Here is a 27,980-nt window from a genome sequence, read left to right as displayed (position 1 = left end):
CTGTCCTTCCAAAATTAAAGCGACTATTCCAGGATGCCTTAGTAAGTGGCCTATAAGTCTGTCTCTTCTTTTAACTATATTTTTCCAAATGCTTCTTTCTTCATCTATTTGCCGCAATACCTCCTCATTTGTCACTTTATCCACCCATCTGATTTTTAACATTCTCCTATAGCACCACATTTCAAAAGCTTCTAACCTTTTCTTCTCAGATACTCCGATTGTCCAAGTTTCACTTCCATATAAAGCGACACTCCAAACATACACTTTCAAAAATCTTTTCCTGACATTTAAATTAATTTTTGATGTAAACAACTTATATTTCTTACTGAAGGCTCGTTTAGCTTGTGCTATTTGGGATTTTATATCGCTCCTGCTTCGTCCATCTTTAGTAATTCTACTTCCCAAATAACAAAATTCTTCTACCTCCATAATCTTTTCTCCTCCTATTTTCACATTCAGTGGTCCATCTTTGTTATTTCTACTACATTTCATTACTTTTGTTTTGTTCTTGTTTATTTTCATGCGATAGTTCTTGCGTAGGACTTCATCTATGCCGTTCATTGTTTCTTCTAAATCCTTTTTATTCTCGGCTAGAATTACTATATCATCAGCAAATCGTAGCATCTTTATCTTTTCACCTTGTACTGTTACTCCGAATCTAAATTGTTCTTTAACATCATTAACTGCTAGTTCCATGTAAAGATTAAAAAGTAACGGAGATAGAGAACATCCTTGTCGGACTCCCTTTCTTATTATGGCTTCTTTCTTATGTTCTTCAATTGCTACTGTTGCTGTTTGGTTCCTGTACATGTTAGCAATTGTTCTTCTATCTCTGTATTTGAACCCTAATTTTTTTAAAATGCTGAACATTTTATTCCAGTCTACGTTATCGAATGCCTTTTCTAGGTCTATAAACGCCAAGTATGTTGGTTTGTTTTTCTTTAATCTTCCTTCTACTATTAATCTGAGGCCTAAAATTGCTTCCCTTGTCCCTATACTTTTTCTGAAACCAAATTGGTCTTCTCCTAACACTTCCTCCACTCTCCTCTCAATTCTTCTGTATAGAATTCTAGTTAAGATTTTTGATGCATGACTAGTTAAACTAATTGTTCTGTATTCTTCACATTTATCTGCCCCTGATTTCTTTGGTATCATTACTATAACACTTTTTTTGAAGTCTGACGGAACTTCCCCTTTTTCATAAATATTACACACCAGTTTGTATAATCTATCAATCGCCTCCTCCCCTGCACTGCGCAGTAATTCTACAGGTATTCCGTCTATTCCAGGAGCCTTTCTGCCATTTAAATCTTTTAATGCTCTCTTAAATTCAGATCTCAGTATTGTTTCTCCCATTTCATCCTCCTCAACTTCCTCTTCTTCCTCTATAAAACCATTTTCTAATTCATTTCCTCCGTATAACTCTTCAATATATTCCACCCATCTATCGACTTTACCTTTCGTATTATATATAGGTGTACCATCTTTGTTTAACACATTATTAGATTTTAATTTATGTACCCCAAAATTTTCCTTAACTTTCCTGTATGCTCCGTCTATTTTACCAATATTCATTTCTCTTTCCACTTCTGAACACTTTTCTTTAATCCACTCTTCTTTCGCCAGTTTGCACTTCCTGTTTATAGCATTTCTTAATTGCCAATAGTTCCTTTTACTTTCTTCATCATTAGCATTCTTATATTTTCTACGTTCATCCATCAGCTGCAATATATCATCTGAAACCCAAGGTTTTCTACCAGTTCTCTTTATTCCGCCTAAGTTTGCTTCTGCTGATTTAAGAATTTCCTTTTTAACATTCTCCCATTCTTCTTCTACATTTTCTATCTTATCTTTTTTACTCAGACCTCTTGCGATGTCCTCCTCAAAAATCTTCTTTACCTCCTCTTCCTCAAGCTTCTCTAAATTCCACCGATTCATCTGACACCTTTTCTTCAGGTTTTTAAACCCCAATCTACATTTCATTATCACCAAATTATGGTCGCTATCAATGTCTGCTCCAGGGTAAGTTTTGCAGTCCACGAGTTGATTTCTATATCTTTGCTTAACCATGATATAATCTATCTGATACCTTGCAGTATCGCCTGGCTTTTTCCAAGTGTATATTCTTCTATTATGATTTTTAAATTGGGTGTTGGCAATTACTAAATTATACTTCGTGCAAAACTCTATAAGTCGGTCCCCTCTTTCATTCCTTTTGCCCAGCCCGTATTCACCCACTATATTTCCTTCCTTGCCTTTTCCAATGCTTGCATTCCAATCTCCAACTATTATTAAATTTTCATCTCCTTTTACGTGTTTAATTGCTTCATCAATCTCTTCGTATACACATTCTACCTCATCATCATCATGGGCGCTTGTAGGCATATAGACGTTAACAATCGTTGTCGGTTTAGGTTTTGAATTTATCCTTATTACAATGACTCTATCGCTATGCGTCTTGAAATACTCCACTCTCCTCCCTATTTTCTTGTTCATCACGAAACCTACTCCTGCCTGCCCATTATTTGACTCTGAGTTAATTACTCTAAAGTCACCCGACCAAAAGTCGCCTTCCTCTTCCCACCGAACCTCACTAATTCCTACTATATCCACGTTTACCCTATCCATTTCCCTTTTTAAATTCTCTAGCCTACCAACCTTTTTTAAGCTTCTAACATTCCACGCTCCGACTCGTAGAATGTTATTTTTTACTTTTCTGGTGACCCCTTCCTTAGTAGTCCCCACCCGGAGATCCGAACGGGGGACTATTTTACCTCCGGAATATTTTACCAAGGAAGGCGCCTCCATTATTGCTTTTGAAAATGCAGAGCCACATTTTCTTGGAAAAAAAACAGCTGTAGTTTTCCATTGCTTTCAGCTGCGCAGTACTCAGAGGACTGAGTAATGTTGATATGGCCGTTTAAGTCATTGTGACTTACGCCCCTAACAACTACTGAAAGAGCTGCTGCCCTCTTTCAGGAATCATTCCTTAGTCTGGCTCTCAACAGATACCTCTCCGATATGGTTGCATCTTCGGTCCAGCTACTCTGTATCCCTGAGCACTCAAGCCCCCTCACCAACGGCAAGGTCTCATGATTCATAGAGGAGGATTTATCACAAGATGAGCAAATATTGTGCAGTGTCTTCCTGATGTAAATGAAGAGAAAGTGTTAAGTTCCATCAATATACAATAAACTTATGGATCTGATATTTTTAACTGCAATTCCAAATTAGTAATGTGGATCCTAGCACTCAAACATTTTAAACTGCCACAAGATACAACAATCAACTGTTGAAAAAAAATCTAACGACTAAAACAGGTGGATGAGAAAAATAAAAGTAGTTAGAGACAATTTGTTGGTAAATTACAAAATTACACTATGTAATTTTCAATTCAATATTCTAATGACAAACACATTTGTAGTAGTTATGAATGAAAATAGTTGGACGGACAATTCCCTCATTCTGAGGTAAATTTTACAAGTGAGAAAATTATAATGGAATATCCTGTTTCTTGATCATTTTTACAGTTAAGGACACACTATAGATAAAATTATGTAAGTTCTGAATTGCCAAAATATGGATGAAATAATGATACCAGGAGGTTTAATATTGCTACTACTTCAACCTTAAATGTTTGTACAAATAAACTGTTCAAGACTGCTGTGATCTTTACACTATTAAATTAATAATTAATCTTTACACTATTATGCTATTAGCACTTAGAGAAAAAATATCCCTCTAGTATAAATACTTATTTTTATCCTTAAAAAATAAATATTTATCTTTACATACACTTTTGAGGAAAAAGGCCTGAAACTGAAATGATGACAAGTAGATTAAAATTGGCTGGGCAGATTTACCAGACTTGGTGAATGTCATTTCAATTGTGGATGATAGCCCAGAAGAAGAAGACAGTGAACTTTGAGGTAAAAAAGATGACTATGATGATGATGATTATGACAAACCTGATTAGTTAGTTATGATATATTATAACTGTCATATTAAATTATTTATAATATTTATTGTTACATCATTACAAAATTGTGTTATTAGTGAACAGTTTCCAAGCACTTTTTGATAGAGTATAGTAATCCAATTTATAAGTTTTTATTTTATGGCTTCTTTTTTACGTTTATTTTTCTCCAAGTAAATATTGTGTTTCAAATTATAAACAAGTAAATACACTGTTATTTACTTTTCTTACTTTTCACTCTTTATGAACATTTCACACTTTTGAAACATCATTCTTCATAATGATTTGATTGATTAAAATACTAATATTATAAGCTTAAATTCTCAGATAAAAACAGAAAAGATTTTAAGCAAACAAAATATAAATCAAATCAAATTAATAAGGTATTTACCCAATCCTTGCCAATGTGAAGACCAATTCTTTTCATGAACACTGTTGGTCGGAGTAGGAGAGTCACTAGCAGTGCTTGATGCCTCTGGTGAACCAGTAGCACCTTCACTAGAGACATGGGAATGAGTATGGGTCAAACCATTTGACTGTATCGTTCCTATCACTGTATCTGTCATCATGTTTGTTTGTCAATCACATTTGCTGTTCATATCATTTGTCTGCCTGAAAGGGTAACAATCCATTATTAAAAATAGCATTCTTAATGATTTTAAATAAAATGTTTACTTATTATTTATTTAATGCTGAAAAGTAAAAAACACCTGGAAAAAATAAAAAATTTATAAATAAAAAAAACTTAAGGAAAATTTAGCAAACATATTACTAGTAAAACATTTTACATATCTTAATTATTTTCCATGCAGATTCTTTGCATAGTCTGATAATATTTCTATTAAAATTTCTACCAGAGATACAAATACAACCTTTTTTTCTTTTAACCAGTCAGTCATCTGCTTCGATCCACTTGAAGTGAAAATTCTTACTAAAATGAAATCTCTCAGTACTACCAAGATCTAGAAGTTGCACACGTACAACAGCCCTAGAAACTTGTTTTCTTTAATGAATTTTAAGCTTTAATCTGAAAAAAAACAAATAATTTTATATTAGAAAAAGTTAGTTAAATTAATACACACTGAATGTAAAAAAAGACCTAATTTCACAAACAATATAACCAAAACACTGACTTTTTTTGCAAATTAATTTATAATACATAAACTACATTTGTGGGCACTAAAAATAATCTTTAATTCATATACACCTTATACTATTTTTAACATGATGGTCATAGTAACCAGATTTTATATGTTTATAGCTGTTTGATGCACTTTTCAATCCTTTTATTCTGGACCAATATCTCAGACCTATACTTTACATCTTCAATTATTTTTTATAAACAAAATATTTATTACACACTTTATAAAGATCTCAAAACTATGATACCTGAAGATCTTTTCAGGTCCTTTCTCAACAAATTCCCTTATTGTTTATTACCATTGGTGATATGTAGTGGAATGAACTAAGATCATATTCTCTAATTCAGGAAACACATTTCAAAGTATTCTGAAAAAAGAAAATAAATTTCAAAGTAAAAGTAAATAAAAGTAAAAGTATAAATTTTGGTTTGTCGTACTATTCTGTGAACTACACTACAGTATTTGTATCAAATACTGTAACATCTGACATCTTCTCCTTTTGTTGTTTTCTAATGCTACACAATTTATATACAACCAAATTTTCTAACTCTGTTTCATAAAATATAGTCAATCAACATTGATGTTCTTTTTTGTTTTTTTTTAAGATTCTGCCGTATATTTCTCTCTTCTGAAATTTGTCTTAAAACTTAATTATGAAATCTATCAATCTACATAATTTTAAACATTTTCTGCAACACACTTTCTTCTCCTGAGTTGAAGTAACATGTAATGCGCTGTTTCACACAGAAATAGAAGTATTAATTTGTTGCTAATTTCACTACCTAAATAAAAATTCTATAAATTCTTGCAAATTTCATTCTCTTACCTAAATGTTTAATCATTCATTATTTTCTACCTCACTATATTTGAATATCTATTTTACTCCTGATTACAATCAAATTTGATTTCTTCTCCAGCAATGAATCCATCCATTACTCTTCGTAAGTTACTCCTAGCTTCAGCCAAAACACCAAAGAGAAACTCAGGAAATATGAAGATTCTAACACTTTGCCCCTTTTTGTTACGCAAGTCTCAAATTTTTCTTTTAGTTCATTTACTCTTATTCCATTCCTTAACTTGCCTTTCCTTACTTTCTGGAACTTACCTACTCTAATAAGGATAATTCTAAATTACCTATATTTTTCTGAAAATTTTTATCCTTTTATTACATTTTACATTATCAAATTATGTTTAGAGATCTACACATAAATCCCTTGATTAATTACTTGAAAATTAATGAAAGTAATTTGTTTTTATTCAAATCAAATTGGTTTCTATAATTAACCAATGTGTTAACTGTTCAGTATGTGTGTCATATTTTCAAGCTTTCCTGGAATAAAAACTATCTGTATCTAATGTACTCTCAGCTCTGAAGGGGAGATTTGTTAGCATGTTCCATTGCTTTTATTGAAACCGAACTACAGCAGAGCTTCAGCTTTCTAGTGCAAGGGATTCACCAAATACAGCAGTTTAAAAAGCAATTATTTCTGAGTAAAATAATTCAATTAATGTCATCCTCAATTAACAAGGAAGTAAAAATAACTAAGGTAATGTGAGGTTTTTATTCATAATCCTGTACAGAATACTGAAGAAAGTAAAACAGATTTTGTACAAATTTAAAAAATAGGTGATGACTAAACGGATCAGTGGATTAATCCATATTGTAACACTACTTATAACTTTTCAAATAATACCACAAAATTTATTATTTTAGTTTCAATTTTGTTTATTTATAGGTATTTACATAGAATACTTGTAATTCCTCACACTATTATGCTGTTCATAATCTCACAGAGATTCATCAAAAATACAAATAAATTAAAAAAATTAAATAGACTAAACTACATCATACAAGGCATGTTTTTAAAGTAAGTACAGTTTTGAAATTAAAAAAAAACAAATATACTATTCTTAAGAATTTTATTTTTAAAAAAAGCCTGTACTTTAATCTACTTTTCTACATAATTGTCACCAATATTAAGGGACTTGTATCGTGCAACCAGCTTCTGAACACCATCGTCATAGAAGTCTGCCAGCTGACTTAATAACCAACATGGTCACAATTTTCGATAATTTAAGCGTTCAGTCACAATTTCGTAGGCAAAACTTTTTGAAACTTGAGGAAACTCTTCAGATAGTGAAGAAATTGTAAAGCATCTGTTTCCTCTCACTTTTTCATCAACTTTCTGTACCAAATCGTCAATAATGACAGAAGATCGTCCATTCCGTTCCTCATCAAGAACATTCTGGCAGCTATCTTTAAAAGTTCTAAAACAGTTTCGTACCATTCCATCGCTCGTAATGTTTTCTCCATACATTTCACTGACCTGACAATGAATTTCGGCCGCTTTTACACTTTTAGCACTAAGAAAACAAATCACACTATGTATTTCACAGTCGGCGAGATTCTCAATCAGTGGAGGTATTTTAAATACTCAGTATTTAAAATACTTTAAGAATGTAAACAGTCAAATATTTCCATTATGGCATCTGTGGCTTGCCAACAGATGCGAGTACACAGTGCACATGTGTGGAATGCCGACCGCAGCTTAGCAGCAGCAGAATTTCAAAACGGTACTTTAAAAACATGTCTCGTACTTGAGCCATTCCCACTTGACTGTTTTCTGAGAATGTAATTCCAAACCTGCACACCAAAAATTATTCTGAAACCCTTGTGTACTATTATTAATAACGAAAACGTTTTTACAGAAATTTGTAGTTTTCAAGGTTCTTATTTAAATCTAAATAATGCACATTTAATCAACACCAACCAAAACTGCATAAGCAATACAGTACATTATATATTCACACTGTACAATCATTACGCAAATGTCCACGTACACACATGCAAGCATTTAAAATTTAACTAGTCACAGAAATCATATGAGACATACACCTTTCACTATAAATTTCTTCTACATTTTTTATCAATTTTTAATATAAGGAAGACAATATGTCATCATTTGCTTAATAACTTAGTAACAGAAGAGTGATTTTAACTGCTTACCGTGAACTTAACTCATGGTACCACAGGGCTTGTTAAAAAACTAACAAAACAGACAAAAGTAGTTCCTACAAATAGAATTATTTTTACTGAAAATTGGCTACATTTTTCTTTATTAATATCTGTAAGATTTCCAAACATCTGTTACAATACTGTAATGTTAATAAATAAATTCATAAAAAAAAACAAACCACACATCAAATGTTACAAATTTGCACAAATTAGTTTCATCGATCTAAAAAAAATATAATACAGCTAGTACTAACTTACTTCCTAAATTTAAATATAAGTAAAATACAACTCAGCCCTTTACAACAATCTAACTGACTTCACCTAAAGAAAAGAAAAAATAACTCTGTTTACCAACATGCGTAGAATTTTATAAAAATTATCTAAGGTAAGAAGTAAGTAGATAATGCGTGATTTCAAGTATTTTGTCGGAGTAACTGTTTTAATGGAATTTAGTAAACAGACCTCCTCGTAACTAGCAGTCACAAAGGCAATAAAATTAGAAAAAAATACAAAAGTAATTCTGTAAAACACTGCACTGAAATTATGTGTAATTTTTACTAATATACTCATCTTTTACTGTAAATATGAAAAAATTAAGATAAAAAGAGATAAGACTTAACAAGTCACAACTAACATATGAAAAAAAAAAATGATCGATTACCCATTCAAAAATGTACACAATAATGATTAATAATTAAGTTAACCACTACTTCAGAAATATTTCAATGTACTAAAATAAATAGTTATATAAAGAGTACATTCTAAAACTGAAAAGAACGCAAAACAACATGTAATAATATACAGAAAATAACGCAATAAAAATGAACAAAAACAAGATTAGGTATAAAATCCCACAAAAAGTTAATGTTCATTAAATGACACCTACTTATTTAAGAGAAAAAAAAATTCTGGAAAAGGTAGAGAACCATGTCTGATAACAGGATTTTCTAGACTACCAATGGTCATAAAAATTTAAAAATAAAAAAACATTATAGTTTTTTAATTTCTTTTTACAAATCAATGTGGACCAGAGACAACTGCAAGACTGATTTGAAGATTTTGATACCTCACCTCATTAGAATAGATGGTAGATTTGGAAGTATATTATTACAAACTCAAAAAAAGCAAGATTGTGATTACACTCATTTTAAAGCAAAAAGGTGAATAAAATCTTATAACTGTAATAATGTCAACTTCTAATGGCTAACAAATAATCCAGTAACAAATATTACAGTATGTCAATTATTCTGTATTTTATACCCTTTTTCTATAAGCTTAAGGTGTATCTGTATACACAGAATCCCTGAAGTTTACAGGAAAAACTTAGGGAATGGATACCTTACATAGCAACAAGTTCTTACGAACATATGTTCTCAAAAGCAATTACATTTTCCATTTGTCTGTAATTTTTATATTTTTTTATAATAGAAATTCATATCTCAGGATTTGAAGAGGTTTTAAATCAACATATAAATACGACTTACACCTTTTATTTTTATAAAGAGAGAAACAAATATGAAAATGTTTCTTTCTGAAATTAAATTTTGGCCATGTTAATTTTTAAATTATTAATATTTCAGTACAGATTATTTTTTAATTTCCGTTTTATTAGCTATATCTTAAAAACTTTACTGTAAACAACAAGACAACTCATCTTCTGTTCAAATACAATGTCAAAAATGTCAATCAACTTAAGCTTACGATAGAAAACATTAAATCAATTAACATTCAAACTTCAAAATGGAATTGACAAACTTCTATGAAAATGAAAGTTATTAAATTTTACAACTCTATTACATAATTGGCTGAATTTTAATACATTTTCAATTGATTTTATTTAAGTGAGCTTTGCACTTCCACAACAATCAATCAAAAGTGCTGATCATATAAGCACTTCTATTCTTTGAAAGTCATACCATCCTTTCAAAGAAGCTCAGTTAATTTTAGGTAATTTCACTAGTATCTAATGTATACTTGTGTAGTGTTAAGTCACTGTAAAATAACTTGCACACATTAATATTTTCTTATGACTTTACAAATGGAATCAATAGGTTAGCATTAAGCAATCAAGCTGGATATGCAATTGGACCTCTTCCTTCTAAACACCTACTACTACTACTAGATTTGCTGTTTAGCAGCTCCCTTATATACAAACTTAAGGACTGTGGAGCTTTATCATGAAACAACCGTGTGTTCTCTTATGTTCAGAGAAACACTTTCCAAGAGATCAGAAGAAATGTTAAAGAGATTACTATAGATGTCAATTATAATAAAGGCAGTAGAAATGAAGAACTACAACACCCACCAAACCTGATGACTTCTACTTGTGTTTACTTCTAAGCATTCTCTTCTGCTTGCTGATATTGATTGTAGAAAAAATTGATAATCTCTGTTAAAAACTTTCACTGAATGTCAGTAATGTGACCCACTCACATTTTGCAATTTGCTGAAAGAACTAAACGCAAATCATAACTCATACTGAGAGAATTCACTACATACAATAAACAATAAAGGAAACTAACTAACTGTTCGTAGAATACTCTCCAAAGAGTCATACTACTTCTAACACATGCCAATAATCAAAAACAAACACTTGGTACGTGTAATATACATTGCAGAATATTCTCATGTAGAGGAAAATGAAAATATTCTACAGTGTGATATTTTGAATATCTGATGTAGATCAGGTATTCAAATTTCTCTCTATATTTCCTTAAACGCCAATTAACTCTTTGGAGCTCTTGTTTCTCGGTCAAAGAAATAGTATGACAAACGTTTTATGATTTGGTTGTTGTGTCTGGATATATCTAGCAGAACCATGCTGTTCTACAAATGCTACCAATAGTTGTGCCATAACAAAAATCATGTCTATCTGCTCAAAAATTGGATAAATTGGAATAAAATACTGATTGTCACTAACACAATGTTAATTTACTCAAATAAAATTACAACTAAATAATTGCGATTATATAATATAGATCGCTGTTAAAAAGTGAAATTAAAACCATATATTTTTATTAAATAGGAAAACAATTATGCCTTCATTTATGAAATTACGAACTTTCACAATATTATTCTTTTTTTGGACTGAATTTATTTCCAATTTTGAATTTGAATGTTTAGAGCCTATAATTTCCACCATTTTACAGTTATTTAAAAATATTTTTTTTTATTAATGGTTTATAAATGAAATTTTACATTTATATACCAATTTTTATTAACACATCTCAATTTATTCAAGAAATATGAATTTTTCTGAGAAAAAAAAACAGAAAAAGGCAGATGGAAAATTAACCATTTCTAGAAATATATTTGTGGAAATGGTTTATTTTATTTAATTTTTATCACTTTTTTTTAGTACGGGTTATGACCCATAGGATACATATGTGTATCCAAAGCTGATTTTCAATAATTGAAAATAATAATGTTCATAATAATAATTGAAATCAATAATTTAATAATGTTCATTAAATAACCTTTTCATTATGAAATAGCACTTTTAGTACTGTAATAAATGGAGAAATACATAATCTTCTCATTAGCGTAACTTTTTAAACAAGGTGTCTACACAGACTTCAGAAGAATATTGATTTTTGATTAATATTATAAAAATACAAACTGAGATAAATTGTTGTGTGTTTGAGGTTATTGTAATTGTTTATGAATGAGCTAAATTTGATAAAAGCATCAGACTAAACAAACAAGATCAATATCAAAATCTATAACTCAACAAAACATAAATAATTCTGTCATCTAAAAAAATAAGTTTTCTAATAACTACAAACCAACACCATAAACAAAATCAAAGAAGAAAGATTTACATTACGTAGAGTTTTGAAAAGATATACTGATCTGTAAGCATATTTCTAAGTATTCTAGGGAGAGTCAAATTAAATTTATTTCTCCAGAAATAATTGTAAAATTTAAAATTCATCAATTTCTTTTTAATTTGGGTTATAAAAAGCGTATAAAAGGTTAACATAATTTTGTTCTTGAGAGATTTTGATTTATCATTAAGCTCAAAGCTGTGCTAGGGAATAGTGAAAAACCCCAGCTTGACTAAGATTTGATTCGAGAACATTTGTCTCCAGCAGAGATTCTAACAGTTAGCAGAAGAATCATTGTCACAGACTAAAGGTTAATTTCTTCAAAACTAGCAATACAAGGGATAATACCGCATTTCTAAATGTATTAGTTTAAGTTCAAAAGATGAGAAACAATCAATTTTAGTACGAGGGTTATTTTTTTTCAAGGTCCGATTAGTCGCGAAATAAAAACCCACACAAAAATAGGATGAACCTTTGCGCATATGTGTTGCGCAGCGTCTCTAGTATGGCCTTCAATCATGCCGCGTCATTTCGTTTAGTTCTGAACACAGCTAGCACGTAAAAATGTTTACAACAATAGCATCTCCCGCCAAGTGTGAAGTGCGTGCGGTAATTCGATTTCTTCAGGCTGAGGGGTGTAATGCAGCTGAAATTCACAGACGAATAAGTAATGTGTACAGTAAAACATCAATGAGGGACAGAAAAGTGCGACAATGGTGCAGGAAGTTTAAAGCAGAACGTACAGATGTTCATGATGCAGGCGGTCAGGGAAGGAAGCGAGTGTCAACCGATGATCTTGTTGAGCGAGTGGATGAGGCAATTCAAGAAAATCATCAGTTCACAATTTCTGTATCGAGTGATTCGTTTCCTGAAATTTCAAGGTCAGCTCTCTACACCATTGTGAGTGAGAGACTTCAGTACCGCAAACTGAAGTCTCTCACTTTGCAAGATGGGTTCCCAAGATGCTGTCCAACCATCACAAAACAATGAGAATGGACGCCTCCCTAACGTTTCTCCAGTGCTACCACAATGAAGGAGAAGATTTTTTGAACAAAATTGTCACAGGGGACAAGACATGGGTCCATTTCGAAACTGAAGAAACAAAAGAACAATCCAAACAGTGGATGCACTCTCACTCTCCTAGTAAACCAAAGAAGTTCAAGTGAACCTTCTCCAACAGAAAGTGTATGGCTATTGTGTTCTGGGACCGGAATGGAGTTCTCTTGGTGGAATTCATGGAACGTGGCACGACCATCACTCCAGCCTCATACTGTGTAACTCTTCAACGTCTACGAAGGGCAATTCAGAATAAGCGCAAAAGAATGTTGTCATCAGGAATTGTCTTTCTCCATGACAATGCTCTCGGCCGCACACTGAAGCTGTAACAAAGAAGCTCCTGCAGCATTTTCGTTGGGAAGTGCCTGATCACCCACCACACAGCCCGGACTTGGCTCAATCTGATTTTCACCTCTTTGCTCACAACACTGACTAGGAGAACAACATATTGGCACAGACATCAAGCTGCAGACCAGCGTAGAAACATGGAAGAAAACACAGGCAGCTCCGTTCTATGATGAGGGTATTGGAAAGCTGGTACCATGTTATGACAAATGTCTAAATTGGGGTGGCGACTATGTAGGGAAATAGCATAACTATGTAAGTACTTGTTACAAATAAACAATTTTTTTTTTCACTGTGGTTTTAATTTCGTGACCGATTGGACATTGAAAAAAAATAACCCTCGTATTAACACTCAATCACAAACCTTTACATGTGTAATGTGAGTAACTACAAATAACATTTTTACTTATACCCTCTAAATGAGTGTTTTATTTAAATTACTCCATTTCACTGCTACTAATAACTCATTAATACATTCATATATGCAAATAAGTTTTTCAATGGACAACAGTTATTCAATTTTAACAATTTATTAATGAAACAAACAAAAAACAAAGAACAAAATATTGTTCTTTTATTTATTAATAAAAGAACAATATTTAAATAACAATATTGTTGATAATCAATAGCGTTATGTTTGATTAACATAGAAATAAATAAAGATTGCATAAAGCAAACCTCCAATAATATTTTTAATTCTTATCCAAAATAAAATGCAAGTAACAAACACTAACAAACCAAATACCAATTACAAAATAAAAAATAACCATTAATTAAAGTTCTGCAACAAAGATGAATATTGTATCAAAACAAAATATAAAAACTTTCAAATGCTTCTAAACACAAAAGCTAAGAGGTAAATCTTCTTACAGCTAAAATAAGTTAAATAACAGAAAGCCTCATGAATAATCATGAACTCATAATAAACAGTGTGTTAATGCAGAAATACAGGTTCTATAAGCCACATAATCATGTCAAGGGCATAACAGTAGAACAACAAATATCTTTAAATTAAAAACCAAATTTCCTTTTAAAAATTATTAACATAAAATTGCTGGACCATTCTTTGCTTTATGTAAAATTACTTCTTGCCCCTATATTTAGACAGAATTTTTGTAAATCTTTAAAACCTTTTTTGAAAAAGTTACCTCTGTGAAAATACATACTGCTAATTAATATTAATGTAAAACATGGGATGATTAACAATAATTTTCTTGTTAAAATAACTATTTCAAGTAGACTAAAAAAAAGAACGCTATGATTTTTTGAATGTAGTACAATACGTGTTAGTACAGAATAATGGTATTTTTATGTTTTCATATTGTAATGTTTCAGCACCCTTGAAGAAAAATCCATTATAATAATTTTGTATAAGACACTCGACTTAAAAAGCAAGCAAAGAAAAAACTGAAAAAAAAAAATTTTAAAAGAAAAACAACAAAAACGTTAAACGGCTCAGGATTAAAATATTACTACAACTGTGAAAAAAAGGAATAAAAAAATTATAAATACTAGTGGTTTGTAAACAGTTCAAAGAAATGACAAGCAAATGGGAGGCAAGTGAAATAGGTGCTACAGAATTACAGAGTCGAAATATTATTCCCATAAAAAAAGATTGTGATAAATTATAATAGCAACAATAACAAAAGTTGTGATGTTACACTACCAAAGTATTTTATGTTATGATCTACAAAACAAAATGTAGGTTTCAGTTACCTAACCCACCGGGTTGGTCTAGTGGTTGCGTTAACCACTAGTCTTCCCAAATCAGCTGATTTGGAAGTCGAGAGTTACAGCGTTCAAGTCCTAGTAAAGCCAGTTATTTTTACACGGATTTGAATACTAGATCGTGGATACCGGTGTTCTTTGGTGGTTGGGTTTCAATTAACCACACATCAAAGGAATGGTCGAACTGAGAATGGACAAGATTACACTTCATTCACACTCATACATATCATCCTCATTCATCCTCTGAAGAATTATCTAAACGGTAGTTACCGGAGGCTAAACAGGAAAAAGAAAGAAGGTTTCAGTTATTTGAAAAAGTCGTATACAATTAATATGAAGTTTAAATTATAACAGAAAAAAGACCTAAATATAAAGAAAATGTTAAAAAGTGATCCAAATACTAACAATTTTTTGCATGATTGATTATTATATGTCAACACAGTTTATTACTGTCTTTGTCAACACCAGACAAGGAAAACTGCTAATGATGAAATTTGTGGTTAGGTTTGTGATCAGACTTGCTCACAATGTATTTCCGAGGACATTCTTGTCTTAAATTCAACTGACTAAGCCATTTAATTCTGTTAAGACACGATTAACCACACATTCATATCTCACCCGATGTCAAATTATAATCTAAGGATTACTTTGCCAGGTAAAAGCACATTGTCTTTCAAGAAGAATTTTAACAACTAAAGTTATTTTTGAGTCTATTATTTAGTTATTATTTAAGTCTATTATTTTTTTTGTTTTGTAAGTGACTGTCTTTGTAATTCAACTTGCAAACTGGTACCATTGATAATGTTAAAATGCTAATAAGACACCTAAAAAACACTTATGTTAATATGATTTAATTAGAACAAACTTAATTCTCTTGGATAAAGTACACAATCATTTTCTCTTAATTCTTCAGAGAATTAGTAAAAAAGACAGTTCTGCAAAAGTGATTAAAATACAAAATCTTGTGTCACCCCTATGAAATTTAATTTCCCATCTACTTCTGCTAATTAATAACTAGTAGTCTTCCTATCTAGAAATAAACAAGTTTTCAATAATAGCAATAATTCTTAGATGCAAAACTAATAATATTAACCTCATACAACTTGGATACAAATGACATTACTGAAGAAGGCACACATATCAAATAAAAGAAATTAATGCATTTTCTAATAAGGATTTCACACCTATGTGTGACAAAGCACAATGTAGAATACAATTTCTTTTTCACTAAATCTATCTTCTTACAACAGACATTATTTAAGACATGGAACAAGCTGAATGTTCACAAAAAAAAAAAATATATATATATATATATATGGTTATGTCTTTTTCATATATTGACTTTGAAGATAAAAATAAAATAAAATTACTTGGTAAACGGAGAAAGTTTCTGTTTGAATAAATGTGAATATGATGTACTTAAAAAGTAGTAAAATAAGATATTTTAAATCACTACCAACTCTTTCATGTTCTACTCTCCTGTCTACATGAGAATCAGTTTGGATGACAGCCACAAAGAAGTGAAAGATTGCCTTTTGGCAATTCCTATGCTTTATCAGCAATTCTTTTTATTAAACTATATCAAACCCAACAACAAATATGTTTAAAAACAACTCAACTTTTTGACAAAGTTAATTGTTAATTTCACTAACCTTATTAGCATGCAAATGTAACTGTATTGTGACTTAAATGCTAGCAAAAAACTAGCCCAATCAGTGGACCTTGCTATGTAGAATCTGAAGCACAATTTACAATAAATGACAGTTTAATCACTGTTTATTAATGAAGTAACAAACAATATAAGCTATTTTAAGAGGGCAAAAGTTATAGAAAAATTTCCGTATGACACTAGTACCTCTAAAAGTAAAATTTTTTGTAAAGAATATTAAGTTATGTTTGAAAAAATGACTCAATTCCTTTCATTTCCAATATTAGGTAGTTCAAGATGTATAGGATTAGGTTTAACTTCTGACATCCTACATTAAGTACCAAGAGACTGTTGATCTTTTTTCTTTCAAATTATATAGAGTAACTAGTAGCAATTTTCTAACCACCACATTATATATCGCTCACAATAATGACATCTATAATATCATTAATAATGCAGCAAAATAAAAGCTCACAAAAGTATTTCTAAAATTAACATTTCCATACATACAAAAAGTTAGTAATTTCATGAACATTGTTTTTCCACAAACTTCAATTAATAAATTACAGGTACTTACTGACTGATATAATTAACCAGATTAATCTACTAACATCTATTATGATTAGATTTCAATATCACTCTCTATGAAATGGAATCTTAAGTATATCACCAACTGAGTCTTTATTACTTACAGTAGAATTATAATCAGTGAAAAATGGAAAAAATATTTTCTCCTGTTGTGATGCAAACAGAATTATCAGTTACTAAACTAATCGTTTTGGTTTATATCAATTAATAGTATAAATGTTGACAGCAAGCGAGCGTCAATAGCAAATAGCGTCACGAGTTATTTTTTGTTCTATTAAATTATAATTAAAACTTATCTGAGTACTTTTAATCTATTAAAAGTTATTTGAGTACTTTTTTTAATAGATTTAAAGTACTTGCTTTTAATCAGCTGTGTTGTAAATGACAGCTGTCTGTTGTCATTGTGTATTAATTTTAGCACACTGCAACATCTTCAACTAATAACTTTTTCAATAACACTACCACATTATGATTTTCTTCATCCATTACATACAAAAAAAGTATGGAATTTCCATAACAAGTACTTCCACATATATGAATACACTAGAACTAAAATAATGTGAAGAAATACAGCATACAGAAATAGACTAAATAAAGCAATCTAGCTGGCTTCAAACCAAACTAATGGACAGCATTGTGATTTCCAGAGTTGGGATTAAAACGTACCAAAATCAATACTTTTGATTTAGATGTAAAATATTTATTTTTTGATATATCAGCCAACTGCATTGAATGGGTTAAATCACAACTCAGTAACTATATAAAAGGTGTCCTAAATATGATATTACTTATATCTTAATTTTTAAAGCTCACTCAACCTTGGGTGTAAACTTTCATTTTTTCACCAGATTCAATTTCACAATTTAGCAATTAAATGTTTTATCATAGTTTTCAATAACTATCAATGATTGGTATTAAACGATTAACATTCAAATTATATAACATAACATCATATTAGAAGAAATAAATAAACTTTTAACAGGACTCAGTACAAACTTCTACGGAAATTAATTGACAACTAAAAATACTTTTATTTGTATAGAATTATCATAAATAATCTAAGTTGTTAATATCTTTAAAAAGGTGAAGAGTACCTACATATATATATATATATATATATATATATATATATATATATATATATATGATTGATATTGATTATTATGTAAACAAATTATTATTTCATAAAAGATATAAAAACATAAATATTACTTTGTTTAAATATTTTGTAAAAAGAAAATTTTTTTTATATTGCTGCTTAAGGCAGCAATATTAAAAAAGTGCAATATTAAGCAGTGTCTTCTGCGGCAGAAGACACTGAAGTAAGTTCAATACAACTGAATGCTTTAAAAGTAGCACATTATTTTGTTTCAATCAAAAGATACTGCCCAATATTAACAGAAAAGAATAAAACTATTACAACAATGAACTTTATAGTAAAAAAATATTTGTAAACTAAACTGACTAAACAAATAAAAAAGAAAATCTTAATTATTTGTTACTCATAAACAATATGTTAAAACAAAATTAGAAAACAGTGATGGCACAGGTAGAAGACATACTCAATATATAATTAAAAGAAATATTTAAAAACAACTTAATGGTAAAACGTTAATCTACTGAAAGAAGCTGCAATATTCTAAGTTCCCAAACACCTGGAAAATAAACCAAACATAACCTAATTACTAGAAACTAATCGGCCAAACAACCTTAATACAATCTTAACACAATATATCAAAAACTATGTTTATTCTTAAAATATACTAAAACACTCAATACACTAAACAAAAATGCTGGAACACAATTCAACCAACAAAACTAATACAACATTAATTTTCTATCCAACTCCACTGAAAAATTAAAATAAAGCAATCACAAAATTAATAAATTCAATATAATTAATATTTTAACTGGGGATAAAATTTAAAACATAAAATGGGAAAATAATAAATTCACACAAGATCTAATTATTAGATATGTTAACGGCGTTGGTCTATCAATCTTTATTACCCACAAGACTACAGTAACTATACAACACACATCTTTTTTAGGCTCCTGTTTATGAGATAATTTTTAATTTTCCAAAAAACTCCTATTTGAAAGTAAATCCACAGAAGGTTATAATCATAAAGGTTCGCTAATCAACAAATTCTTTACTCGCAACATAACCAAACAGTTTATATCACAAAAAAATAACAAGGAACTTCACAGTAATAAATAAGTATTACAAACCTCTTTAACTACCAATATTAATCGAGCAAAACAATTACTTAATTAGTGGAAATAGCTAAGTGTGGTCAATTGCGACCTATTACTAACGACTACTCAGCCGACCAGCTTACCTATCCTACTAATAACTGCACTATTGCACTACCAGTTGATTGCAACTGAAAACAGACAAATTTCGTACAGAAACATCTGTATCAAACTCATTCAGACCCATTTTATTTTATGCAGAATTTGACTATTAATAATAATTTGAAGTGAAATTTATTTATCCAAATAATTAAATTAAAATTTTCTTTTTAAATTAACTATGTAATTAATTTCGTTTATAGGAAATATGAACAAGGTTACCGTAATCTAGATTATTACAAAGGCTTACAAACGAAACCAACTGGGAAATTCAACTACGGTAAGAATTTCTTAAAATGATTAAATACTAAGTTTCGAGCAAAAATTAAGAAAGGTTAAATGTTAGATGGAAATAATAGATCAAAATTAAAACTAGAACATTATTACCTGTATAGGTTAATTTTAACTTTTTATCCAGATAATATGGTAAAAGTATTGAAAATAAACTTTAATTTTTAGTTATTACAGAAAATCTTTTTAATAGGAACCAATTACATAGTTATTTAACCAACTCATACATGCAAGTTAAGATAACCTTGATATAATTTCAGAAAACATTTTTGTCTGCAGTAAAAAAATATTTTTGTGCATGTTTATTTTATATATATATATATATATTTTGCACCAATATTGTAAGAATTATAACATATCTGTGAATTTTGTTTCTTTTTCCGTTTAGCCTCAGGAACCACAATAAGGTATTACTTCAGAGGATGATATGTATAAATGTAAATTAAGTGTAGTCTTGTACAGTCTCTGGTTGACAATTCCTGAGATTTGTGGTTAATTGAAACCTAACCACCAAAGAACACCAGTATCCACGATCTATTATTCAAATCCATATCACTGTACTGTACTGTACTCATTAGGATTTGAACCATAGAACTGTTGACTTCAAAATCAGCCATGAATTTGATAGATTGCAATACACCTAACACATAAGTTACAAAATAAGTTAAAATAGCAAGAAATTATAGACAAATACATTTGTGGCATATTTTTATAATTGTTTAAATTGCAAGGTCACACTTAAACTGAAAAATCTTTGAAAGCATAATTTGGATAATTTTTAATAATTAATCAGGTAGTGTTGATAGAATTTGTAATAGTTTAATTTATATCCTTTTACTTTCAAGTGTTTAAGGTGAGAGTTTAAGATCAGATTATGATAAGTAGAAAATAGTACATATTTTGATTTCTTATACTATAAAATCGTCTTTCTAGATTCAGTATTTAACTCATTGTGATCGTAAATCTAACTTCTAATGTTATGAGTTTGAAATATGGCTAATTATTTATTAAGTTGAAAAAACTAGTTACAATCATTGAGTGTCTGATGTTAATCCTTGAACATAAAGTGAGAAGAAACATTTCTTCCAGCCATAGTAATTTTCTTTGTCATTTTCTTGAGTATTTCCTTAGTTCAAGATAGTCTAAACAGTTTAATAAAATAGATAACTGTAATAGTAGGCAATTTAATGTCATTAATAAAGATAAAATGTTTTAGTAATGATGGGAAAATTATTATATTTTGTAAAATATGTGAAATGAAAGCTGCAACAAATTCATGTTTTATTGTGTAACAGCATTGCAATACTGCAAAACAAGTTGTATAAGCAATGAGCTCTCTGCAAAGACGAAGTACCATTGCTGTTTAAATCTCACACCAGTGCATTTTAATCAATCTGTCTGACTATTAATTGGATCTTTGTGAAATGATGGTTCATCAAACATTAGTTTACACAATATACAGATTTCCAATTTTCAATTATTTTTTAAAAACCCATTCATCCCATAGCCATTGAATCAAAATTAATAAAGAGCAAATATGAAATTCTGCAAAAGGAAATACAAGGGCTTCCATTCATGAGGTAACAGTAATTTTTTTTGTTGGTACTATTAAGATGATTAGTTTGGGGAGGTAATTTTATTGGCATATTAGTTGGAAAGAGGAATAACTCCTCTGTCATTGTTTTTCAGCAATGGAATTAATTAGCTATGATCTGTTGAAGTAGGACAAAAAATAAACCCCCTAAACTCTCCTTGCAGCAAATGCTGTTCCTAAGATAAAAACAATAAAACATTAGTTGCAGCATCATAAAAATATCAATGTCTCATCTTGCATAACCCCTACACTGTGTTGCTGTAGAAGTTCAAGAGAAGAGAAGTTAGAGAGAGATCTTTCTGACAAGTACAAATTTATTGCTAATATTATTAAGAGTTACATTTTGGCTCTATTTGTAGTAGAGATGTTTTATTATAAAATATTATTACCCCTTTTCCCACTGCCAAAACATAACATGTTAAGGGAGTTGGTTAATTAGTGGAGTTAGTTTAGTCATAGCAAATTAGAAAGGTTTAATAGTTTGAAAGGAATAATTCATTTTTAATTAAAACTGTTTAGGTGTGGCTGATAACCACAATGTCAGGAAACAGCTTACATAAAAATATAGCCTAGATGCACATCATAAAATCAACTTTGTGTGACATCATAATCCACTGCTAGCTTTAAAGTGTAGGCAAACTGCTCAATATTTTCATTTCTTTAAAATAAGCTAAAAGTGAAGTGGATTAGACTAGTGTATCAAACTAGATTAGGCAAAATTATTATAAATTTATTACAAAATTGGATATTCAATCTTACATACAATTAGTAACATTATTTGTTATGTTATTTTGAAATGAATTAGAACTTCTCATTAATTATATGACTTTGGTCAAGTACACTTCTCCACCATCATGTGATATTGAAAGGTATTCTTCAACTAATGAATTCTTTGAAATTCTGCCAGTAGATAACAAGGTCATCCAAGTTTGACAATCTGAAAATGTACTCCACATTCAGGTTAACTTATTGAAATTAAGGCTAACTAATTAAGAGAATTAATTACCTTACCTAATTCAGTTAGCTTAGAGAGTTCAAGTAAACAGACTGCACCGGCCTCCATGGCAGGAGAGATAACATCTTGGCCTTTCATTCAGAGGTGCCAGGTTTAAATACCAGTAAGGCATGACATTTTCTCACACTACAAAATTGTCATTGCATCTCTCATCTGAAGCGGTATGTAACAGTGGTCCCAGAGGCTAAAAAAAAAAGCAAACTGCGCATACGAGTGTTCAGCGGCCAATTCACAAGCATCTCCTGTAAATCCTAATGCATGTAAAAGAAACTACGCTACATTAATACAGTAACTATGCTGTAATATAGTTTACAAAAATTATACATATATTATAAATTTAAATAAATTAAGACATATTAATTTATTACCTAGATTGGCACATCTGATAACCCAGAGTATTTTATTCCTTAAAATTGTTTATTTTTATATAGTTTCCTTGAGGTTTTTTTTTTTTAATTATGAAATTGTAAGTTGTCCATTAACAGTAAAAGTGTACTAATATTTTAGATTAAATTTCTATGATAGTAAACAAATAATAAATTTAATTCCGTTTTCGTAATTGTCAGAAAATACTGCTTTTAAAATATCTGATGTTAAAAATTTGTGGTTAAAAGCAGTCAATAAAATAGACCTGTAGGAAAGAAAAAACTGTATAAAACATGTAATGGATACTGTTGAACCAACTTAACTATTGGGCCTCTCATTTTATCTGTAGTGCTGTCAGAATAAGATAAAATGAGAGGCCCAATTGTTAAGTTGGTTCAACAATATCCATTACATGTTTTATACAGTTTTTCCTTTCCTGCTGGTCTACTTTATCGATTGCTTTTAACCACAAATTTTTAACATCAGATATTTTAAAAGCAGTATTTTCTGACACTATGTAACTTTTGATTTGTCCCTAAATTAACTCAATTGGGTTGAGTTTACAGACAGGTAGGTAATTGAAGCACAGTTTTACCAATGGATCTTGACAATTCATGAATTTTATGCACATTAAAATTACATTTATATGCGAAACCCTTTGCAATAATTGGACCTTAAGTTCTTGAAAAATCACTCCTTTTGAACTAAGCCCCTTTTGATATAATTCTTTTTTTAAGATTGGAATTTATTCCTTTTTGAATAAAAGATAAGGGGTGTTGTCTAAGACATTAACCATATTATCTTTCAGAAGAGGTAACACATCAATCCAATGAAATGTAGTTAAAATTTATTTAGCTGTGTTGACAGGTATGAACATGTATGAAGTGTACAAACATGAGCAATTTGCCAAAAAAAAATAGGATGTCTGGCCAGCGCAGACCATCATACAACACAGTAATATAGAAATGCAGAGCCTCTAAATTTCGAACCATTTCCATTAGATCCATGAAGGCTTTTTGCCAATATGACTTGGTTAAATTGCTCACTTACTGTAAAGTTCCCATTGACTATATCTTGGAAATTACATTATTCATTTCATTCAATGTATTGATTTTACTGCATTATTTGTATATAGTATAATTTTTTTTAAAATCTTTTAAAAATTTATTTATCCATATGTATATAGCCTATGACAATTCCGATAACATTCCAACGCAGGGTCATACATCTAAATTTGTTCAGTTATTGAGCTGCTGACCCACTGTGTTGGTCTAGTGGTGAACATGTCTTTGCAAATCAGCTGATTTCAAAGTCGAGAGTTCAAACGTTTAGACCCTAGTAAAGGCAGTTACTTTTATACAGATTTGAATACTAGATTGTGGATACTGGCATTCTTTGGTGGTTGAGTTTCAATTAACCACACATCTTAGAAATGGTCGAACAGAGACTGTACAAGACTACTGCACTTCACTTACACTCATACATACCATCCTCATTCATCCTCTGAAGTAATAGTTGACGGTGATTTCCAGAGGCTAAACAGGAAAAAAGTCATTGATCTGCTACAATGGAACAAACATACATACACTCTAATTGCATTACACTCCTTTTTGGGCAGTCGCGTAAAAGACAAGATTGTATGACACTTATTTAAATTATGGTTTTATCTCATTGGATGGAAATCCATAGTGCACTGTTTGCTTTCAACTCCTCTCCAATGAAAGCATGAAACCATCAAAATTAATTCAACACTTGAAAACTAAACATCCAGATCATAAAAGCAAACCCTTAGAATTGTTTGAAAGAGAATTACACACTTGAGAAATCAACAAGTTTCTATTTGTAAACCAAGCTGTACTAATAAAAGTACACTTGCAACATCTTATCTCGTAGCATAGATGACCAAACCCCATATAATTGCAGAAGACTTAATATTGCCTACTACAATTGATATGGTCAGTGTTTTAATAGGCGTAGGAGAAGCGAAAAAATTGAAAAACTTCTGCTTTCTAACCATACCATACCAGGGTGAACTGATGACATGGCTGCTGATGTTTACAAACAGATAATTCTGCAAGTGAGTTCAAGTGTAGTCTTTAGTATTCAATTTGATGAATCAACAGATGTGGCAAACATTTCTCAGTTTTTATGTTTTGTGAGGTATGAATACGATAGGGACAGATCAGTCAAAGAAAATTTGTTGTTTTGCAAATCAATATCTGATCATATAACAGGACATGTCTTTTTGATGTTTTTTTATGATGCTACTAGAACCTATAACATAGATTGGACAAAATGTATTGCAGTTTGTAGAGATGGTGCAAAGGTGACAACAGAAAAAACAGTGGATTTTTGAAAAAATTAAAAGATTGTCTTATTGTAAGGGTGTAATGAACGCATTTCTTCCTTTATAGACATGCTCTTGCCACAAAATATATGTCGGAAAATCTCAAACAAATTCTTAGCAAAGCTGTAAAAATTATTAATTTTATTTTCATTTATTATGGTTAATTTTTAAGTTGACCATTACAGAATAGGTTGTTTGCTAAACTATGTATGAAATGGGCAAAAGAAAAACCCTTTGTTTCCATTAAGATTCTATTAACGCTAGACCATTGATTGTTCTGTCAATGTCATTCTGCAAAATAAACTGATATCTTTACAATTCACCTTAGCACAAATTTTGACATCATCCACAATAAAAAGAAACGTCAAAGAAATAAAGTTGGTAATGTCATTTACATAAAGAATAAAAAGTAGAAAACCCAATTTAGAACTCTGAGAAACACCAGATGGAAAAGAGTACATATTAGCAATCTTACCAAACACCTTTACTTTAAACAACTTAACATAGAGACTTTAAAACAAAATAGAGCAGGTTTTTGCAACAATAAACCATGAGGTACCTTGTTAAAGCCTTCTGAAAATCAAAATACACATCAGCCTATTTCCTACCTTTGACCTCAGGACTTATGAACAACAACATTTCATTAAGATTAATTAGGGTAGACCTCAGACACAAAATCACACTGACAAGGGTAGAGCAGGTTAGTAGATAGGTACTATGAGACAGAGCAGAATGTAAATACTGGTGGATAAAATTTTCAAATACTTTTGAAACCTCATGCAACACTGATACAGGCGTATAGTTCACATAAAGTAGAAATTTCCCTTTTTAAGAACACAGGAAACTAGAGCGTCTGTCCAACAACAGGGAAACATTCCTTGATAAACTTAACTACTGTTGCAATATATTCATCCAGATCTACACCAATGTGTAGATCTACAATAATGTCATCTACACCAGCTGCAGCTGTAGGTCTAAGATATTTGATGGCACATACTTCCTCTTTTGAAATAAAATCCTCGTTAGTAATATTCATCTGGTAATCTAAATCACAATTGGCAGCATATGCATGTTTATTCATCTGAAATACGGATTGAAAATAATATCTAATCAAATTCATCATCTAATTCTTTAGTATCAGTAATTATCTTGTCAGGTTTTATTGGCCTCATACCACAGTTTTCATTTAGAAGACACTACGTATTAGAACAGTTTTTCTGGTTTATCCTTGAGGTCAAACTCTGTAGCTCCAGCTTTAGAAATTTTATCTTCCTTTAAAAGTATTTTGACTTGTTTTTGAAACTCTGAACATCTATGATAGTGAATATCATGGCCCAGTTCTTTTTTATACTGCCTATCCTATTTCTTACTGCATCAGTTCCACCATGGAGAACCACAAAGGAAACCTCTTGAGTAACAACCTTTTTTTGAAGGATATGATTTTTTATGTGCTTTTATAAATCAATTCACAAAAATGAAAAACAGCCACAGTGGCAACAGAAGAAAAGACAGAATTCCATCCTGTTGTCTAGTAGAATCATAAAGATCAGAATAGTCATTCCAGTGAAAATCAAAAGTAATACTCTCAAAATTTTATGAAACTCTCAGATGTTATGTAATACCAAGGGGATCATGAGAAGCATCAGGAGACACAAGGAGTCTTTGGGACATTAATCTTGATGTTAAAAAACTCATTAGGAAAATTTTACCACCCCTGGGAATATGATTATACCCATACAATCATAAATCTCATACCAAGGACATCCATGAAACGGAACAGTACTCTATCTTTCTTTTTAGCATAAAAATTATTATTAGGCTTAACAGAACAATTTATCCAATCAGTTCAGGTACATCAAAATCACTAATGACAAACATGTAATAAGAACTTATGTCAATCTGTTTAGTTACCTCATCAAAGTATAACTCAAGTAAAATTATGGGGTATCAAGGCAATAATAATGTGTGATTACCTAACACACATTTTCATCCCTCATTTCCACTTCAATCCAAACACGTATTCTAAGTCACTCATGTGGGAGCTCTGAATTGAAGACCTAACTTCAACCAGGGAAGTCCACCAACATTTTTTTACAGAAATACCAACTTGATCATCTTTGTTCCACAAAATTATTTTGGAAATAGTCAGAAGACATAGAATTATAATTCAAGGAAGATTTGATATTAAAAGGACTGCTCATTACAGATACAAAAATCCATCAGACTTAGTGTGAAGGCCTCTTATGTTCTGATATATACTCAGAGGGATTTACAAGCCATCAATGGGCTATTAGCACCTGCCTCCTCAGGTTTCTTAGCATTACATTCAAAACAAAACGCCTGGTTAGAGTTTAACAAACCAAAGAATGGAGAATCAACACTCCAGAAGGTCATATCAGCAAAGTGGAAAACTTTTCAAAATTGTACTCGCCCTACCCAACATGAAATAACCTGGTCTTTTGGTAGCTAATTGTGTACATTCTATGTTATTAACTGAAGTGAATTCAACAGTAATTTTTTTCAATATCATTATTTGTAGTAGTAATTACCTGGTGATAAATTACACCTTTCTTTTAGACTTTTTCACCATTACCAACTACTACCTTTTTTTTTACTAATTTCCTTTCTTACTGAACCAAACTTCCTGATTTAACAACTACCCAACCTTTATCATTCACTTCCACAT

General features: G+C 30.5%; 1 protein-coding gene and 1 long non-coding RNA gene across 2 annotated transcripts in view; one reads left to right on the top strand and one right to left on the bottom strand.

Annotated features, from left to right (window-relative positions):
- Positions 1 to 19,699, bottom strand: part of Reps (RALBP1 associated Eps domain containing) — a 114,266-nt gene extending 94,567 nt beyond the window's left edge. The window contains exons 1-3 of the mRNA XM_075363266.1: positions 19,559 to 19,699; positions 4,849 to 5,003; positions 4,368 to 4,588 (exon numbers count right to left, since the gene is read on the bottom strand). Coding sequence (XP_075219381.1) covers positions 4,368 to 4,545 — 178 coding nt within the window. The 5' untranslated portion in view covers positions 4,546 to 4,588; positions 4,849 to 5,003; positions 19,559 to 19,699. The remainder of the gene's footprint in view (positions 1 to 4,367; positions 4,589 to 4,848; positions 5,004 to 19,558) is intronic.
- Positions 19,700 to 19,750: 51 nt separating this feature from the next.
- The window catches only part of LOC142323509 (uncharacterized), a 57,217-nt gene continuing 48,987 nt past the window's right edge, over positions 19,751 to 27,980 (top strand). The window contains exon 1 of the long non-coding RNA XR_012756107.1: positions 19,751 to 19,961. This is a non-coding gene — a long non-coding RNA (uncharacterized LOC142323509). The remainder of the gene's footprint in view (positions 19,962 to 27,980) is intronic.

The sequence above is a fragment of the Lycorma delicatula genome, chromosome 1 (genome assembly GCF_047948215.1).
Source record: "Lycorma delicatula isolate Av1 chromosome 1, ASM4794821v1, whole genome shotgun sequence".
In the NCBI taxonomy this organism is placed as follows: Eukaryota; Metazoa; Arthropoda; class Insecta; order Hemiptera; family Fulgoridae; genus Lycorma; species Lycorma delicatula.
Note: the sequence above shows the minus strand (reverse complement) of the source record. Positions and strands in the feature narration are given on the sequence as shown.